Genomic DNA, 16,456 nt, shown 5'->3' with positions numbered 1-16,456 from the left:
TCCTGGCTAACACGGCGAAACCCCGTCTCTACTAAAAACACACACACAAAAAAAATTAGCCGGGCGAGGTGGCGGCGCCTGTGGTCCCAGCTACTCGGGAGGCTGAGGCAGGAGAATGGCGGGAACCCGGGAGGCGGAGCTTGCAGTGAGCTGAGATCTGGCCACTGCACTCCAGCCTGGGTGACAGAGCGAGACTCCGTCTCAAAAAAAAAAAAAATACATAAATTAGCCAGGCATGGTGGCAGGCACCTATAATCCCAGCTACTCGGGAGGCTGAGGCACGAGAATCACTTGAACCCGGGAGGCAGAGGTTGCAGTGAGCTGAGATCGCATTACTGCACTCCAGTCTGGGTAACAAAGCAAGACTCCGTCTCAAAACACAATACCATAATGACAATAAAGATTAATACTTATATATAGAAATTGTCCTTCACACTGCCAAACTGCCAGCCCATTAAGAAAGGCTTTTACGGCCAGGCATGGTGGCTCATGCCTATAATCCAAGCACCATGGGAAAGGCAGGCGGATCACTTGAGGTCAGGAGTTGGAGACCAGGCTAGCCAACATGGTGAAACCCCATGTCTACTAAAAAGAAAATACAAAAATTAGTCGGGTGTGATGGTGCATGCCTGTAGTCCCAGCTACTTGGGAGGCTAAGGCAAGAGAATTGCTTGAACCAGGAAGATGAAGGTTGCAGTGAGCCGAGACTGTGCTCCAGTCTGAGTGACAGAGAGAGACTCTGTCTCAAAAAAAAAAAAAAAAAAAAAGAAAAGAAGAAGAAAAGCTTTTACAAGCCTTCTTGTGCAAAAGAACAACAAGATATAAAGAAAACAAAATTTTACTGTAGTTGTGACCACACCTTGAAATGGAGAGTTGACAACTCTGTTTTAAGGAACAAACTCTTTTCCTATAGTAATTTCATCATAATTTCTTGCACAGAGTATACAATATGTTTCTGCTGGCAATATACAGTTGAGTAAAGGCTTTCTAAATCTTTTCCTCTGTACTTTCCAAACTATATTTTAAGAAACATTAACAAAACCAAACACATATATCAATACCAAAACCCACAAAATTAGCTATTTTATACCCACTTAGGCATCTAAGTAAACTGGCTAATGGCTTTATGGGAAGTAATGTACTGTAAAAGAGGAAACACTGGCAATGAAGGCAGAAAACCTAGACCTGGGTGGAAATCATGGCTACATAACTTGCTAACTCTCTGACCTTGGGCAATTTCCTTCTCTCAGTCTGAGTTTTCTTATTTGCAAAGTGAGAGTAGTAATTCCAATCTTGGGAGGGAGGATTAATTGCATGTGAAATGCCCACCACAGAGCCTGACTCCAAGCAGGAGTTTAGAAAAGATATTGCTATGATTGTTATTCATACAAGTTCCTTAAAAGCAAGAACATCATATTTGTCCTTGTAGCCCAACTGTAGGCTTTATAATTATTGAGGAGCTGAAAAAACAAGAAACACCAAAGTTACAAATGAGGATTTGTATCCGTTCAACACACGCCTAGACAGAAAATGAAACTAAGAAGTAATCATGACTTTCAAAAACTGTATCAACGCATACATAAGAGTATAAATCAAAGTATATACTGCCATTTGATGGGGAAAAATATCAAAATATGCAATGTGCTTATTTTTAAGCCACTCTGAAAGAAGATGATGCTGCCTGTAAACAAATCAGGAGTACAACTACTCTTCATTTATTCTGCAAGTATTTCCGTAAGTGCCAGTCATTATGTTGGTCATTATGCTAGGCAATGTGCATATGATGGGGAGCAAAAGCGAAAATAGTCCCAACCCTCATAGAGCTTGCTTGCAGTCATGTAATCACACAAATAAGTGTTAACTTGTGATAAGTGATGTGAAGGATGGGTAAATGGTGCTCTGAGAACCTATTAGGTTAGAATCTAATCTAACTGAAATCAAGGAAGGCCTTCCAAGGAGGTGAAACCTGAGAGCTGAAGGATAAAGAGGAGGTTAACAAAGGGAGGTGTTTCCAGATGGAGTAAAGTAGCTACTGCAAAGACCCTGTAAGCAGAAGCAAACATGGCAAGAACGCAGGACTATAAGGGCAGTGTGCATGGAGCAGAGACAAGTATGAGAATTAGCTAGGGTCTAGGCTGCACAAGGGCCTATATCGCCTACATTCAAAAGTTGTACTTTGATCTCAAGAGCAATGACAAGGCCTGTAATCCTAAGGCTTTGGGAGGCTGAGGCAGGAGGACAGCTTGAACCCAAGAGGTCGAGGTCATAATTACACCACTGGACTCCAGCCTGGGTGACAAAGTGAGATCCTGTCTCCACAAAAAAAAAAAAAAAAAAAAAAAAAAAAAAAAAAAAGAGCAACCAGAAGCCACTAAAGAATTTTATGAATGCTTCTTTGTGGGGCAGGCAGGCTGAGGGGAAGATGAAATCAGATTTTCAATAGGACTCTGGCTTCTGGCTTCTGGAATACGGATGGATCAGGTGGGAAACAAAAGTCCTGTCAGGATACAATAGTAGCTCGGAATAGGGTGATGGCAGTGATGGTGGAAGAAAGCCAATGAATTCAAGATATATTCAGGAAAATCTAACACTGTATTGTACACAAGGGCAGAGAGATAGCAGTGTCCAAGACACTGGGTTTCTGATTCATATGACTGTACAGAAGGAGAAGGAGATACCACTCAGGAGGTATTCTGCTTCCGAAATGTCTTTAAGGAGCCGGGCGCAGTGGCTCACTCCTGTAATCCCAGCACTTTGGGAGGCTGAGGTGGGTGAATTGCCTGAGGTCAGGAGTTCGAGACCAGCCTGGCCAACGTAGTGAAACCCCATCATTACTAAAAATACAAAAAATTAGCTGGGTGCGGTGGCGGGCACCTGTAATCCCAGCTACTAGGGAGGCTGACGCAGGAGAATTGCTTGAACCCAGGAGGCAGAGGTTGCAGGGAGCCAAGATGGCGCCATTGCATTCCAACCTGGCAACAAGAGCAAAACTCTGTCTCAAAAAAAAAAAAAAAAGAAAGAAAGAAAAGAAATATCTTTAAGGCTGTTCACACAGGCCAAAAAGGGCCTAAGTGCACTACACTTTTGCATGAAAATGTGTAAACCCAGTTTGATCCCCTACTTTAAATAAGGGTCTAAAAGATTTTTTGCTATTTACAAAAATCAAACTGACTCTAAAAAATACAAGGATTTTCCCACACTGAAGAAATTTCAAAGATTCTGCCACAAGCTTCTAAATCAACTTCCAGTGAATGTTAAATTGGTTTGAGCAATAGGGCAGCATTATGGAGTGAATGTGTCATTTCCCATGAGGACCACTTTGATAAGGCTAACACTTATTTACTGCCAATTAATTTAAATATTTTAAATAAATCTTAATAGTTAAGAGTACTCTTGGCCAGACGCAGTGGCTCACACCTGTAATCCCAGCACTTTGGGAGGCCGAGGCGGGCGGATCACAAGGTCAGGAGATGGAGACCATCCTGGTTAACACTGTGAAACCCCGTCTCTACTAAAAAATACAAAAGATTAGCCGGGCATGGTGGCGAGCGCCTGCAGTCCCAGCTACTCGGGAGGCTGAGGCAGGAGAATGGCATGAACCCGGGAGGTGGAGGTTGCAGTGAGTCGAGATCGCGCCACTGCACTCCAACCTGGGCAACAGAGCAAGACTCTGTCCAAAAAAAAAAAAAAAAAAAAAGTATCCTTGGCCGGGCACAATGGCTCAGGCCTGTAATCCCAGCACTTTGGGAGGCAGAGGCGGGCAGATCACGAGGTCAAGAGATCAAGACCATCCTCCAACATGGTGAAACCCCGTCACTAGTAAAAATACAAACATTAGCTGGGCGTGGTGGGCACCTGTAATCCCAGATACTCCCGAGGCTGAGGCAGGAGAATCGTTTGAACCCGGGAGGTGGAGGTTGCAGTGAGCCGAGATCACGCCATTGCACTCCAGTCTGGGCAACAAAACCCAAACTCCGGCTGGGCGCGGTGGCTCACGACTATAATCCCAGCACTTTTGGAGGACAAGGTGGGCAGATCACGAGGTCAGGAGTTCGAGACCAGCCTGGCCAACATGGTGAAACCCCATGTCTACTAAAAATACAAAAATTAGCTGGGCATGGTGGCAGGCGCCTATAATCCCAGCTGCTCAGGAGGCTGAGGCAGGAGAATCATTTGAACCCTGGAGGCGGAGGTTGCAGTGAGCCAAGATCAGGCCACTGCACTCCAGCGTGGATGACAGGGCGAGACTCCGTCTCAAAAAAAAAAAAAAAAAAAAAAAACCGAAACTCCAACTCTAGAAAAAAGAGAGTACTCTTATGTGACATTAAACTAGAATATGATAACATCAGGCATTACCATAATTAGAACTATACTGTTTTTGTTTTAATATTTTGAAATGCTTGTAAAAAATAATATTTTGTAGGAAAAAAAGAGATAAGATTTTAAAAACACACAGACACATAATCTCTTGCCTTTAATAAATATTTTGCCATTTCCATCCTAGTCCTTGTTAATGCCCATCACATTCAATTCAGGGTAAAAAATAAGGTTTTTACTAGTTAAACACATTTGTATATGTGTATGCACTATATACAAAGTAAAGCCAATATATGTCAATACTATCAATACTTTAATATTTACTTTTCCTGGTTTTAGTTTTCAAATTTGCAACGGATGCTATTTGCATAGAATACTGATGCCTTTAAGTCTTAAAAACAGAAATCTGCCTGACCCAAGAAAAAGGATGAAAGAAAGAGATTTGTCCCTTTAAAATCAGCCAACACGTCCTATGTTAGTACTGAAGTACTTTCCAATTCTGGCAGGATGGGCTCCATGGCCACCTGCTTGCACTAGGGCCTGACTAGCATTTTATTAACATCCAACTGCAATTACCAGGACATTCATTACCACTGCTTGTACAAAGCAGAATTCTCTTTAAATTTTTTTCCCATACTGATTTCATCACCAGGTGTCAAAAGGCAAAACCGTGGCCTGAGGCCAAATAGAAAAATGTCATCTCTACAAATGAGGAGAAAAGACAAGGACTTTAAAAAATCAGGTCAACAAGCCCATTAGCCAATAATAGTTTGTAAAACTAGACTGTCTTCACACTAGAGGCTGTGCTAGCAAATGTGGTCCTTGGAAACAACCGCTGTAGAGCTTGAAATGGGTTGCCAGCATGGTTTGCCTTTTTCGTTTTTCATGTTTATTTTTATTTTTTTATTTATAACATGGAATCAGACTATGACTATAATGGAGCATAGCTATGGCGGGGTATAGGCACTGCCAAGGAAGAGACAGCGAAAAGCCCGTAGGGTTCCCAATCTAAGCTAGCAGACCTTCCCATCTTCCTCAGGAGTGGTCCCTGTCTCTGCAGCTGGAATGTGCGGGAGGGAAAGTTACAAGGGCCCCCAAAATGAGACAGCAAAACACTTCCTTCCGAGAACTAAAGGTCATAGGCTTTTAAGGAACAATAGAGCTCAATGTAAGCTTCAGAAAGATGATGACAGTCAGATGAGACGGGGGTAGGGAAGCAGGGGTGAGGAGATGCTCCCCGTCTGGGATAGCTAAATAGGAGAGTCAAGGCCAGGAACTTTAGAAGCACGAGAAGGGCTGGATCTTCCAGAACCTGCCCCAGTGGGCCTGAGAAACCTAAGAGGCTCCTCTGAAAATCTAGGGCATCTATGCATCCAATACTCTCAGCCCTCTCCTCGGGAAGGGAGATAATCCCCACAGGAAGCACCCCCCAAACTGGGGCTTTTCCTACCCTTCAAAAGCCACAAACCCTCACGGAAAACATTTACAAGGGAGTGGAAAGGCCGGGGGCAAGCAGCGGTTCTGCAAACCTCAGGAAGGAGGCCCCTGGATCCAAAGAACTTTGCCCCTGGAATAGGGGGTGGGGTGGGGAGGGCACCGTCTGAGGCCCGTAAGCCTCGGGGAAAGAAGCTGCAGGAACTGGAGCAGGGTCCCGTGGGTGCACTGACGAGGGGGTGGCGGCCTGGGGCGCGGTCGCCGGTGAGGGAGGCCCGCGGGCCGGGCACGAGAGCGGGGGCGCTGCGGGCCCGTGGCTGCAAAGAGCCGGGGCTTGGGAGGCAGAGGCCGGCGTAGGCCTCGGGGGCCCGGACACACCCACCGTGGCGGCCTCGGGCCCGCTTACCTGCTCCTCCTCCGGGGTCAGCTCCGGCGCCATGTCGGGCCGGGGCGCGGTCGCGGGCTCCATCCCCCAGCCACCGCCGCCGGGCGGACAGAACTCGCTCGCGAGCGCGGGAGCCCGGCACGCTCGGCCTCCGCTTCCGCGTCCCCGCGCCTCAGCAGCCCCGGGCAGGCTCGAGCATGGTGGGGCCGGCCAGGGCCCGGCGCCCGCAGCAGCCGCAAACGCCGCTTCTGCTTCTTTAAGAAAAATCTCTCCGAACTGCCCCTCTCTTCCGGGAGGAAATCCTTTTTTATATTATTCGCTCCTTTCCTCACACTCCCCCTTATCTCCTGGGGAAGAAAAAGTGCAGGCGAAGAGCTAACAGCCGCTCGGGATTTAAAAGGAAATCGGAAATCAGGAACTTTTAGAGCCGGGAGCGAAGGGTCGGCGGAAATTTCACGAAGGCCGCCGGCCCCCTCGGCGCCCCGCTTCCTCGGCCGCACTCCCGCTTCTCCACAGCGCCACAGCACTCGGGGCCGCCCAGCCGGGCCGTCCTCGCGGACGCTGGCCCTGCGACCTGCGCGGCTGCCTCAGCCAGGCTTCTTGCGGGCGGCCGCAGCGAGAGGGAGGGAGCGAAGAGGGAGCGAGGGAAACGCGCCCCCCTCCTGGCTCACGGCCAACGCTGCGGCCGCCCCGCGGCCGCCCGAGCCCCCCGCGGCTCCATTGAGAAACTGAGCGTCTCATTCACAAGCTGGTGGCGAGGAGGGCCCAGCGGAGCGAGGACGCCGTCCGGGAGGGGGAGACAGAGAGGAGCCCGGGCGGGGGAGGGGACCCGGGCGGGGAGGGGACCCGGGCGGGGAGGGGACCCTAGCAGGACGGAAGGCGACTCGACTGCGGGAGGGAGGAAAAGGAAGAAAAGAGTGTATTTCGTGAGGCTCAGATCTTCGGAGGAGGAGGAGAATACATTCGTTTGCAAATTATCTGCTGACTGGCACCTCTCCTGGGGTTAACTTGCCGCTGCCACCTACGCGTGAGAAACCCACAATCCTCATCTATTTGTCACTTGCAGCCTGAAAGACCCTGGAAAGGTTGCCTGCCAGGCCAGGAAGCTTAGGTGGAAGGAATCGCACCTGCCTCCCTCTCTCTCCCTCCTTACTGGCTGTATCCTGTAATTCTTCTCCAGTGTAGTTAATGTTAATCCCCCACAGAAACATCAGACTCCGAACCTCATTCAGGAATGACGCGGCCTTTGCAGACCTTTGATTTTCACTAGGGCAAGTGCAGCAAAGGATTCAGGATTAGGTGTACACTCTTGGAATCATTTGGGGAGGAATGCATAGAGAAGGCAAGGCTGGGTCTAGTATGTTGTTGCATTATTCCAAGCCAAAGATAAATATTCCTAAGGGACTCAGAGAAGTCCACAACTAGTTCCAAGGCTGAAGCCCTGGAGCCAGTCCTGTGAGAGACCCAAAGGAGGGGCCTTCACACAACAGGAGGGTGCTGTGAGTTGTGATGCTCCCACGATTTTTTTTTCTTTTTTTCTTTTTTTTTTTGAGACTGAGTCTCACTGTGTCGCCCAGGCTAGAGTGCAGTGACGCCATCCCGGCTCACTACAACCTCCGCCTCCCGGGTTCAAGCGATTCTCCTGCCTCAGCCTCCTGGGCAGCTGGGATTACAGGTGCGCGCCACCACGCCCGTCTAATTTTTGTATTTTTAGTAGAGACAGGGTTTCACCATGTTGGTCAGGCTGGTCTCGAACTCCTGACCTCGTGATCCGCCCGCCTCGGTCTCCCAAAGTGCCAGCATTACAGGCAGGCGTGAGCCACCGCGCGCCCGGCTATTTTTTTTTTTTTTTTTTTTTTTTTTTTTTTTGAGACGGAGTCTCGCTCTGCCGCCCAGGCTGGAGTGCAGTGGCCGGATCTCAGCTCACTGCAAGCTCCGCCTCCCGGGTTCACACCATTCTCCTGCCTTGTGATCTGCCGGCCTCGGCCTCCCAAGGTTTCTTTTTTTGTTTTGTTTTGAACAGAGCCTCACTTTGTTGCCCAGGCTGGAGTGCAGTGGCGTGATCACAGCTCACTGCAGCCTCAAAGTCCTGGGCTCAAGCAATCCTCCTGCCTCAGCCTCCTGAGTAGGTAGGACTACAGGTGCACACCACTGCACCTGGCTAATTTTTTTTTTTTTAATTTTTTGTAGAGATGGGGGTCTTGCTATGTTGCCCAGGCTGGTCTCAAACTCCTGGTGAACCGCCTTTGCAAAATTATAACTGAGGATTTTATGACAGTGAAAGAAATCAGACCTGACTCTATCTTGCTTCTAACCCTTAAGCTGTCCTTGTTCATTCCTGGGCATAGGCCGAACTAACTTGGGGAAGGAACTCAGTTCATGGTTTGACTCTGAAACAAAATTGATAACAGCCCTTCCCGAAAAGACCTCCTTCTTCCCTGGGGTCCAGTCTGCCTTTGCAAGATGAACAAATTAAGCTACAAAGATTAGAAATTACAATTTAGGGGTCATGCAGCCTTGGGCTCCAAGAGTCTAAACCTCCCCAGATTGCTCCTGGGGATAACATCACTATTGTAAAACCTGAGATCAGTGCTTGAGATATTTTGCAGACCCTGCACCGGATGGATCAGCTGATACCACACAGACCAGTAATCTGGCCCAAAGAGGTCTGCCATCTCAACCAGGAACAGAAGACAGCAAGAAAAACTCATTTCAACTCCCTATGATTCCATCCCAAGCCTGACCAATCAGCACTCCCCACTTCCAAATTATCTTTAAAAACTCTGATCCCTTAATGCTCCAGGGAGACTGATTTTAGTAATAAAAAAACTACAGGCCAGGCACGGTGACTCACGCCTGTAATCCCAGCACTTTGGGAGGCTGAGGCAGGCGGATCATGAGGTCAAGAGATCGAGACCCACTTTGGGAGGCCGAGACAGGCGGATCATGAGGTCAGGAGATCGAGACCATCCTGGCTAACCCAGTGAAACTCCGTCTCTACTTAAAAAAAATACAAAAAACTAGCCGGGCGAGGTGGCGGGCGCCTGTAGTCCCAGCTACTCGGGAGGCTGAGGCAGGAGAATGGCGTGAACCCGGGAGGCGGAGCTTGCAGTGAGCTGAGATCCGGCCACTGCACTCCAGCCTGGGCGACAGAGCGAGACTCCGTCTCAAAAAAAAAAAAAAAAAAAAAAGAGATTGAGACCATCCTGGCCAACATGGTGAAACCCCGTCTCTAGTGAAAATACAAAAATTAGCTGGGCGTGGTGGCACACACCTGTAGTCCCAGCTACTTGGGAGTCTGAGGCAGGAGAAGCGCTGGAACCCAGGAGGTGGAGATTGCAGTGAGCCAAGATCACACCACTGCAGTCCAGCCTGGCGAAACAGCGAGACGCCATCTCAAAAATAATAATAAAACTCCACTCTCCTGCACAGCTGGCTCTGCGTGAATTACTCTTTTGCCATTGCAATTCCCCTGTCTTGATGTATTTGCTGTGTAGGCAGCAGGCAAGGTGATCCTATTGGACAGTTATACTGGGCTCAGGTGATCTTCCTGTCTCAGCCTCCCAAAGTGCTGGGATTACAGGTTTGAGCCACTGTGCCCAGCCTTCTAGGGTTTTTGCTTTTGTTTTTGTTTGAGATGGAGTTTCACTCTTGTTGCCCAGGCTGGAGTGCAGTGGCACGATCTCGGCTCACTGCAACCTCCACCTCCCAGACTCAAGCGATTTTCCTGCCTCAGCCTCCCTAGTAGCTGGGATTACAGGCACCTGCCACCACGCCCAGCTAATTTTTTGTATTTTTAGTAGAGATGGGGTTTCACTATGTTGGCCAGGCTGGTCTCGAACTCCTGACCTCAGGCAATCCACCCACCTCAGCCTCCCAAAGTGCTGGGATTACAGGCATGAGCCACCACGCCCGGCTCCTCCTAGGATTTTAAAAGCAATCCCTGACCTCAACTAATTTCTGCATTAATGCAATAGGAACTTCAGGCTGCCCTTGGCGAGAATCAGAGAAGATATCCTTGGTGTTTGAATCTTTATCTCAGCTAGGATATTTTCTACTTTGCATCAATACGGCTGACTGGAGGTTGACTTCATCACTACTTTAGTTTCAGTATTGCAACCAGTCTGGAACTTTTTTTTTTTTTTTTTTTTTTTTGAGCAGGAGTCTTGCTCTGTCTCCCAGGCTGGAGTACAGTGGCGCAATCTCGGCTCACTGTGACCTCTGCCTCCTGGGTTCAAGCAATTCTCCTGCCTCAGCCTCCCAAGTAGCTGAGATTACAGGCGCTTGCCACCACACCCTGCTAATTTTTGTATTTTTAGTAGAGACAGGGTTTCACCATGTTAGCCAGGATGGTCTTGAACTTCTGACCTCAGGCAATCTGCCCTCAGCTTCCCAAAGTGCTGGGATTACAGGCGTGAACCACTGCATCCAGCCTATTTTCTTTTTATTGAAGTGTAATATACAGAAAAAGTGCAAATATAAGTGTACCACTTGATGAATTTATTTTATTTTATTTTTTTTTTTTTTTTTTTTTTTGAGACGGAGTCTCGCTCTGTCACCCAGGCTGGAGTGCGGTGGCCGGATCTCAGCTCACTGCAAGCTCCGCCTCCCGGGTTCACGCCATTCTCCTGCCTCAGCCTCCCGAGTAGCTGGGACTATAGGCGCCCACCACCTCGCCCGGCTAGTTTTTTGTATTTTTTAGTAGAGACGGGGTTTCACCGTGTTAGCCAGGATGGTCTCGATCTCCTGACCTCGTGATCCGCCTGTCTCGGCCTCCCAAAGTGCTGGGATTACAGGCGTGAGCCACCGCGCCCGGCCGAATTTATTTTATTTTTTGAGACAGGGTCTCACTCTATTGCCCAGGATAGAGTGCGACAGCACAATCCTGGCTCACTACAACCTCCACTTCCTGGCTTAAGCGATCCTCCAGCCTCAGCCTCCCAAATAGCTGGGACTACAGGTGCACACCACCAGGCCCGGCTCATTTTTGTATTTTTTGTATAGACAGGGTTTCACCACATTGCCCAGGCTGGTCTCAAACTCCTGAGCTCAAAGCAATCCACTCACCTCAGCCTCCCAAAGTGCTAGGATAACAGGCGCGAGCCACTGCGCCCAGCCAGATGAATTTTCATAAACTCATGTGTCTGTGCCCAATGCACAGATCAAGAAATAGAATATTCTCAACTTGCCAAAGCCTTGCCTTTTGCCCACCTCCCACTCCCCACCCCCTAGTCAGTTACCACTCTGCTGAAGGGTAACCACTATCTTGCCCCCACTTTTTTTTTTTTTTTTTAAAGAGACAGGGTCTCTCGCTCTGTCGCCCAGGCTGGAGTGCAATGGCGCGATCTGGGCTCACTGCAACCTCTGACTCCGGGTTCAAGCGAATCTCCTGCCTCAGCCTTCAGAGTAGCTGGGATTACAGGTATGCACTACCATGCCCATCTAATTTTTGCATTTTTTTTAGTAGAGATGGGGTTTCACCATGTTGGCCAGGCTGGTCTCGAAGTAGTACAAGTCATTGATTGGAGACAGGAGAGGATGGAGTCTCTCAACTCACTATTTACACTTCACATTTGTTTTGCCCACTGATCCTCAGGACACCAGGGGTCAGTGATTTATCCAAAGTCACACAACTAACTAATTAGTATTGAGCTAGAACTTGAACCCAGGCATTCTAACTCCTGATCTAGGGACTGGGTGAGGAGGATAATTAATAAAGATATTTAACTGAGTGGGCTGAGAGAGAACTCAGCAGTGTTTTCAGAGGCACAGCTGTGTGTGTGGGCGTGTGGGTGTGTAAGGGAAGAGAATCACTGTTTTAACAGGACAATGTTTGGAAATTTCTGAGCACAAACATGAATAACAAAACAAAGTACAAGGCAGCTGGCTGGCCGGCCACTTTGTTCTGAGAGGTAAATCCAGGAGACCCAGAGTAGAGAGGCAGCTACCTGGCTTGCCTCTAACTGCAGGCTTGAACCAATGAACTCCAATATGGTACTGTCATCCTGACCAATCAAATCTTAAAGGCTGGGCTGGGCACTGGGGCTCACACTTGTAATCCCAGCACTTGGGAGGCCCAGATGGGTGGATCACTTGAGGTCAGGAGTTGGAGACCACCATGAACAATCAACATGGTGAAACCCCATGTCTGCTAAAAATACAAAAAATTAGCCAGACGGGATGTTGCATGCCTGTAATCCCAGCTACTCGGGAGGCTGAGGCAGGAGAATTGCTTGAACCTGGGAGGCGGAGGTTGCCATGAGCCAAAATCACGCCATGGCACTCCAGCCTGCGCAACAAGAGTGAAACTCTGTCACAAGAAAAAAAAAAAAAAAATCTTAGAAGACTGCAGAATGGCTTGTAATATCAAAAGACTGAAAATATTATGAGGCTGGGCGCAGTGGCTCACACCTGTAATCCTAGCACTTTGGGAGGCTGAGGCAGGCGGATCACGCAGTAGAACAAGACCATCCTTGCCAACATGGTGAAACCCTGTCTCTACTAAAAATACAAAAATTAGCTGGGCGTAGTGGTGCTCGCCTGTAGTCCCAGCTACTCAGGAGACTGAGGCAGGAGAATCGCCTGAACCCGGGAGGCAGAGGTTACAGTGAGCCGAGATCGCCTTACTGCACGCCAGCCTGGCAGCAGAGCGAAACTCCGTCCCAAACAAACAAACAAACAAACATTATGGCCCATCAATAGAAAACTTAGTAAATAAATTACAGTACACACATACACTGAAATAACAGGCTGACATTGTGTCCTTACATTTATCCCACAAACTGTTCTAAATGACTTTCATTCATTTACTCTCACCATATTAGTATAAGAAAGGTGAAACTATGATCCTTATTTTACAAAAGGCATATATAGTAGATCCATATGTACTGACATAGCCTCCTTTTTTTTTTTTTTTTTTCCCTGAGACGGAGTCTTGCTGTGTCACCCAGGCTGGAGTGCCGTGGTGCAGTCTCAGCTCACTGCAACTTCCGCCTCCTGGGTTCAAGCAATTCTCTGCCTCAGGCTCCCGAGTAGTTGGGAATACAGGCATGCAACATCCTGTCCAGCTAATTTGTTGTATTTTTAGCAAAGACAGGGTTTCACCATGTTGATCAGGGTGGTCTCGAACTCCTGACCTCAAGTGATCCACCCACCTGGGCCTCCCAAAGTGCTAGGATTACAGGTGTGAGCCAACGTGACTGGCTGCTTTTTTTTTGGTTTGAGATGGAGTCTCGCTCTGTTACCCAGGTTGGAGTGCAGTGGCACGATCTCAGCACACTGCAACTTCCACTTCCTGGGCTCAGGTGATTCTTGTGCCTCAGCCTCCCAAATAGCTGGGATTACAGGGGTGAACCACCACGCCTGGCCCCTCCTTGCTTTTAAATTTAATTTTATTTATTTTTTTTGAGGCAGAGTGTCACTCTGTAACCTCAGCTGGAGTGCAATGGCACAATCTCAGCTCACGGCAACCTCTGTCCCCCAGTTTCAAGTAATTCTCCTGCCTCAGCCTCTCAAGTAGCTGGTTTTACAGGTGTGCACCACCACATCTGGCTAATTTTTTTTTAATTATTATTATACTTTAAGTTCTAGGGTAAATGTGCATAATGTGCAGGTTTGTTACATATGCATACATGTGGCATGTTGGTGTGCTGCACCCATGAACTTGTCATTTACATTAGGTATTCCTCTTAATGCTATCCCTCCTCTCCTCCCACCCCATGACAGGCCCTGGTGTGTGATGTTCCCTGCCCTGTGTCTAAGTGTTCTCATTGTTCAATTCCCACCTATGACTGAGAACACGCAGTGTTTGGTTTTCTGTCCTTGCGACAGTCTGCTCAGAATGATGGTTTCCAGCTTCATCTATGTCCCTAAAAAGGACATGAACTCATCCTTTTTCTTTCTTTTTTTTTTTTTTTGAGACGGAGTCTCGCTCTGTCGCCCAGGCTGGAGTGCAGTGGCGCGATCTCAGCTCACTGCAAGCTCCACCTCCCAGGTTCACGCCATTCTCCCGCCTCAGCCTCCGAGTAGCTGGGACTACAGGCGCCCGCCACCACGCCCGGCTAGTTTTTTGTATTTTTAGTAGAGACGGGGTTTCACCATGTTAGCCAGGATGGTCTCAATCTCCTGACCTTGTGATCCACCCGCCTCGGCCTCCCAAAGTGCTGGGATTACAGGCTTGAGCCACCGCGCCCGGCAACTCATCCTTTTTCATGGCTGCATAGTATTCCATGGTGTACATGTGCTACATTTTCTTTTTTTTTTTTTTTTCTTGAGACGGAGTCTCGCTCTGTCACACAGGCTGGAGTGCGGTGGCCGGATCTCAGCTCACTGCAAGCTCCGCCTCCCAGGTTCACGCCATTCTCCTGCCTCAGCCTCCCGAGTAGCTGGGACTACAGGCGCCCGCCACCTCGCCCGGCTAGTTTTTTGTATTTTTTAGTAGAGACGGGGTTTCACCGTGTTAGCCAGGATGGTCTCGATCTCCTGACCTCGTGATCCGCCCATCTCGGCCTCCCAAAGTGCTGGGATTACAGGCGTGAGCCACCGCGCCCGGCCTACATTTTCTTAATCCAACCTATCACCAATGGACATTTGGGTTGCTTCCAAGTCTTTGCTATTGTGAATAGTGCCGCAATAAACATACGTGTGCATGTGTCTTTATAGTAGCATGATTCATAATCCTTTGGGTATATACCCAATAATGGGATCGCTGGGTTAAATGGTATTTCTAGTTCTAGATCCTTGAGGAATTGCCACACTGTCTTCCACAATGGTTGAACTAGTTCAAAGTCCCACCAACAGTGTGAAAGAGTTCCTATTTCTCCACATCCTCTCCAGCACCTGTTGTTCCTGACTTTTTAATGATCGCCATTCTAACTGGTGTGAGATGATATCACATTGTGGTTTTGGTTTGCATTTCTCTGATGACCAGTGAGGATGAGCATTTTTTCATGTGTCCGTTGGCTGCATAAATGTCTTCTTTTGAGAAGTGTCTGTTGATATCCTTCACCCACTTTTTGATGGGGTTGATTTTTTCTTGTAAATTTGTTTAAGTTCTTTGTAGATTTTGGATATTAGCCCTTTGTCAGATGGGTAGATTGCAAAAATTTCTCCCATTCTGTAAGTTTCTCGTTCACTCTGACGGTAGTTTCTTTTGCTGTGCAGAAGCTCTTTAGTTAAATTAAATCCCAATTGTCTATTCTGGCTTTTGTTGCCATTGCTTTTGGTGTTTTAGTCATGAAGTCCTTGCCCATGCCTATGTCCTGAATGGTATTGCCTAGGTTTTCTTCGAGGGTTTTTATGGTTTTAGGTCTAACACTTAAGTCTTTAATCCATTTTGAATTAATTTTTGTATAAGGTGTAAGGAAGGGACGCAGTTTCAGCTTTCCACATATATATCCAGCTAATTTTTGTATTTTTAGTAGAGACAGGCTTTTGCCATGTTGACCAGGTTGGTCTCGAACTCCTAACCTCAGGTGATCTGCCCACCTCGGCCTCCCAAAGTGCTGGGATTACAGGCGTGAGCCACCACACCCAGCCTAAAATAGACATTTTGTTTTGTTTTGTTTTTCTGAGACAGAGTCTCAATCTATCACCCAGGCTGAAGTGCAGTGATGCGATCTCGGCTCACTGCAACCTCCGCCTCCTGGGTTCAAGTGATTCTCGTGCCTCAGCCTCCCGAGTAGCTGGGATTACAGGCGCCCACCACCATGCCCGGCTAATTTTTGTATTTTTAGTAGAGACAGGGTTTCACCATGTTGCCCAGGCTGGTCTTGAACACCTGACCTCAGATGATCCCCCACTTCAGCCTCTCCAAGTGCTGGGATTACATGTGTGAGCCACCACACCCAGCCCAGAATAGACATTTTATAAAAGAAGACATTTAAATCTCAAACAGGCACATGAAAAGATGCTTAACTTCACTGATCATCAAAGAAATGCAAACTGAAACTACAATGAGGCCAGGCATGGTGGCTCATGCCTTTAATCCCAGCACTTTGGGAGGCTGAGGCGGGTGGATCACTTGAGGTCAGGAGTTCAAGACCAGCCTGAGGCCGGGCGCGGTGGCTCAAGCCTGTAATCCCAGTACTTTGGGAGGCCAAGGCGGGTGGATCACGAAGTCAGGAGATCGAGACCATCCTGGCTAACATGGTGAAACCCCGTCTCTACTAAAAATACAAAAAACTAGCCGGGCGTGGTGGCGGGCGCCTGTAGTCCCAGCTACTCGGAGGCTGAGGCAGGAGAATGGCGTAAACCCGGGAGGCGGAGCTTGCAGTGAGCCGAGATCGCGCCACTGCACTCCAGCCTGGGTGACACAGCGAG

At 48.3% G+C, this 16,456-nt stretch overlaps 1 protein-coding gene across 1 annotated transcript in view; it reads right to left on the bottom strand.

Moving 5' to 3' along the window:
* LOC105490988 (protein tyrosine phosphatase non-receptor type 9) overlaps positions 1–6,401 on the bottom strand; it is a 108,803-nt gene extending 102,402 nt beyond the window's left edge. Inside the window, exon 1 of the mRNA XM_011757037.3 lies at positions 6,158–6,401. Coding sequence (XP_011755339.2) covers positions 6,158–6,220 — 63 coding nt within the window. The 5' untranslated portion in view covers positions 6,221–6,401. The remainder of the gene's footprint in view (positions 1–6,157) is intronic.
* Positions 6,402–16,456: the final 10,055 nt, after the last annotated feature.

Source organism: Macaca nemestrina, chromosome 7 (assembly GCF_043159975.1).
Source record: "Macaca nemestrina isolate mMacNem1 chromosome 7, mMacNem.hap1, whole genome shotgun sequence".
Lineage (NCBI taxonomy): Eukaryota > Metazoa > Chordata > Mammalia > Primates > Cercopithecidae > Macaca > Macaca nemestrina.
The sequence above is the reverse complement of the archived record's forward strand: the minus strand, read 5'-3'. Positions and strand labels throughout refer to the sequence as shown.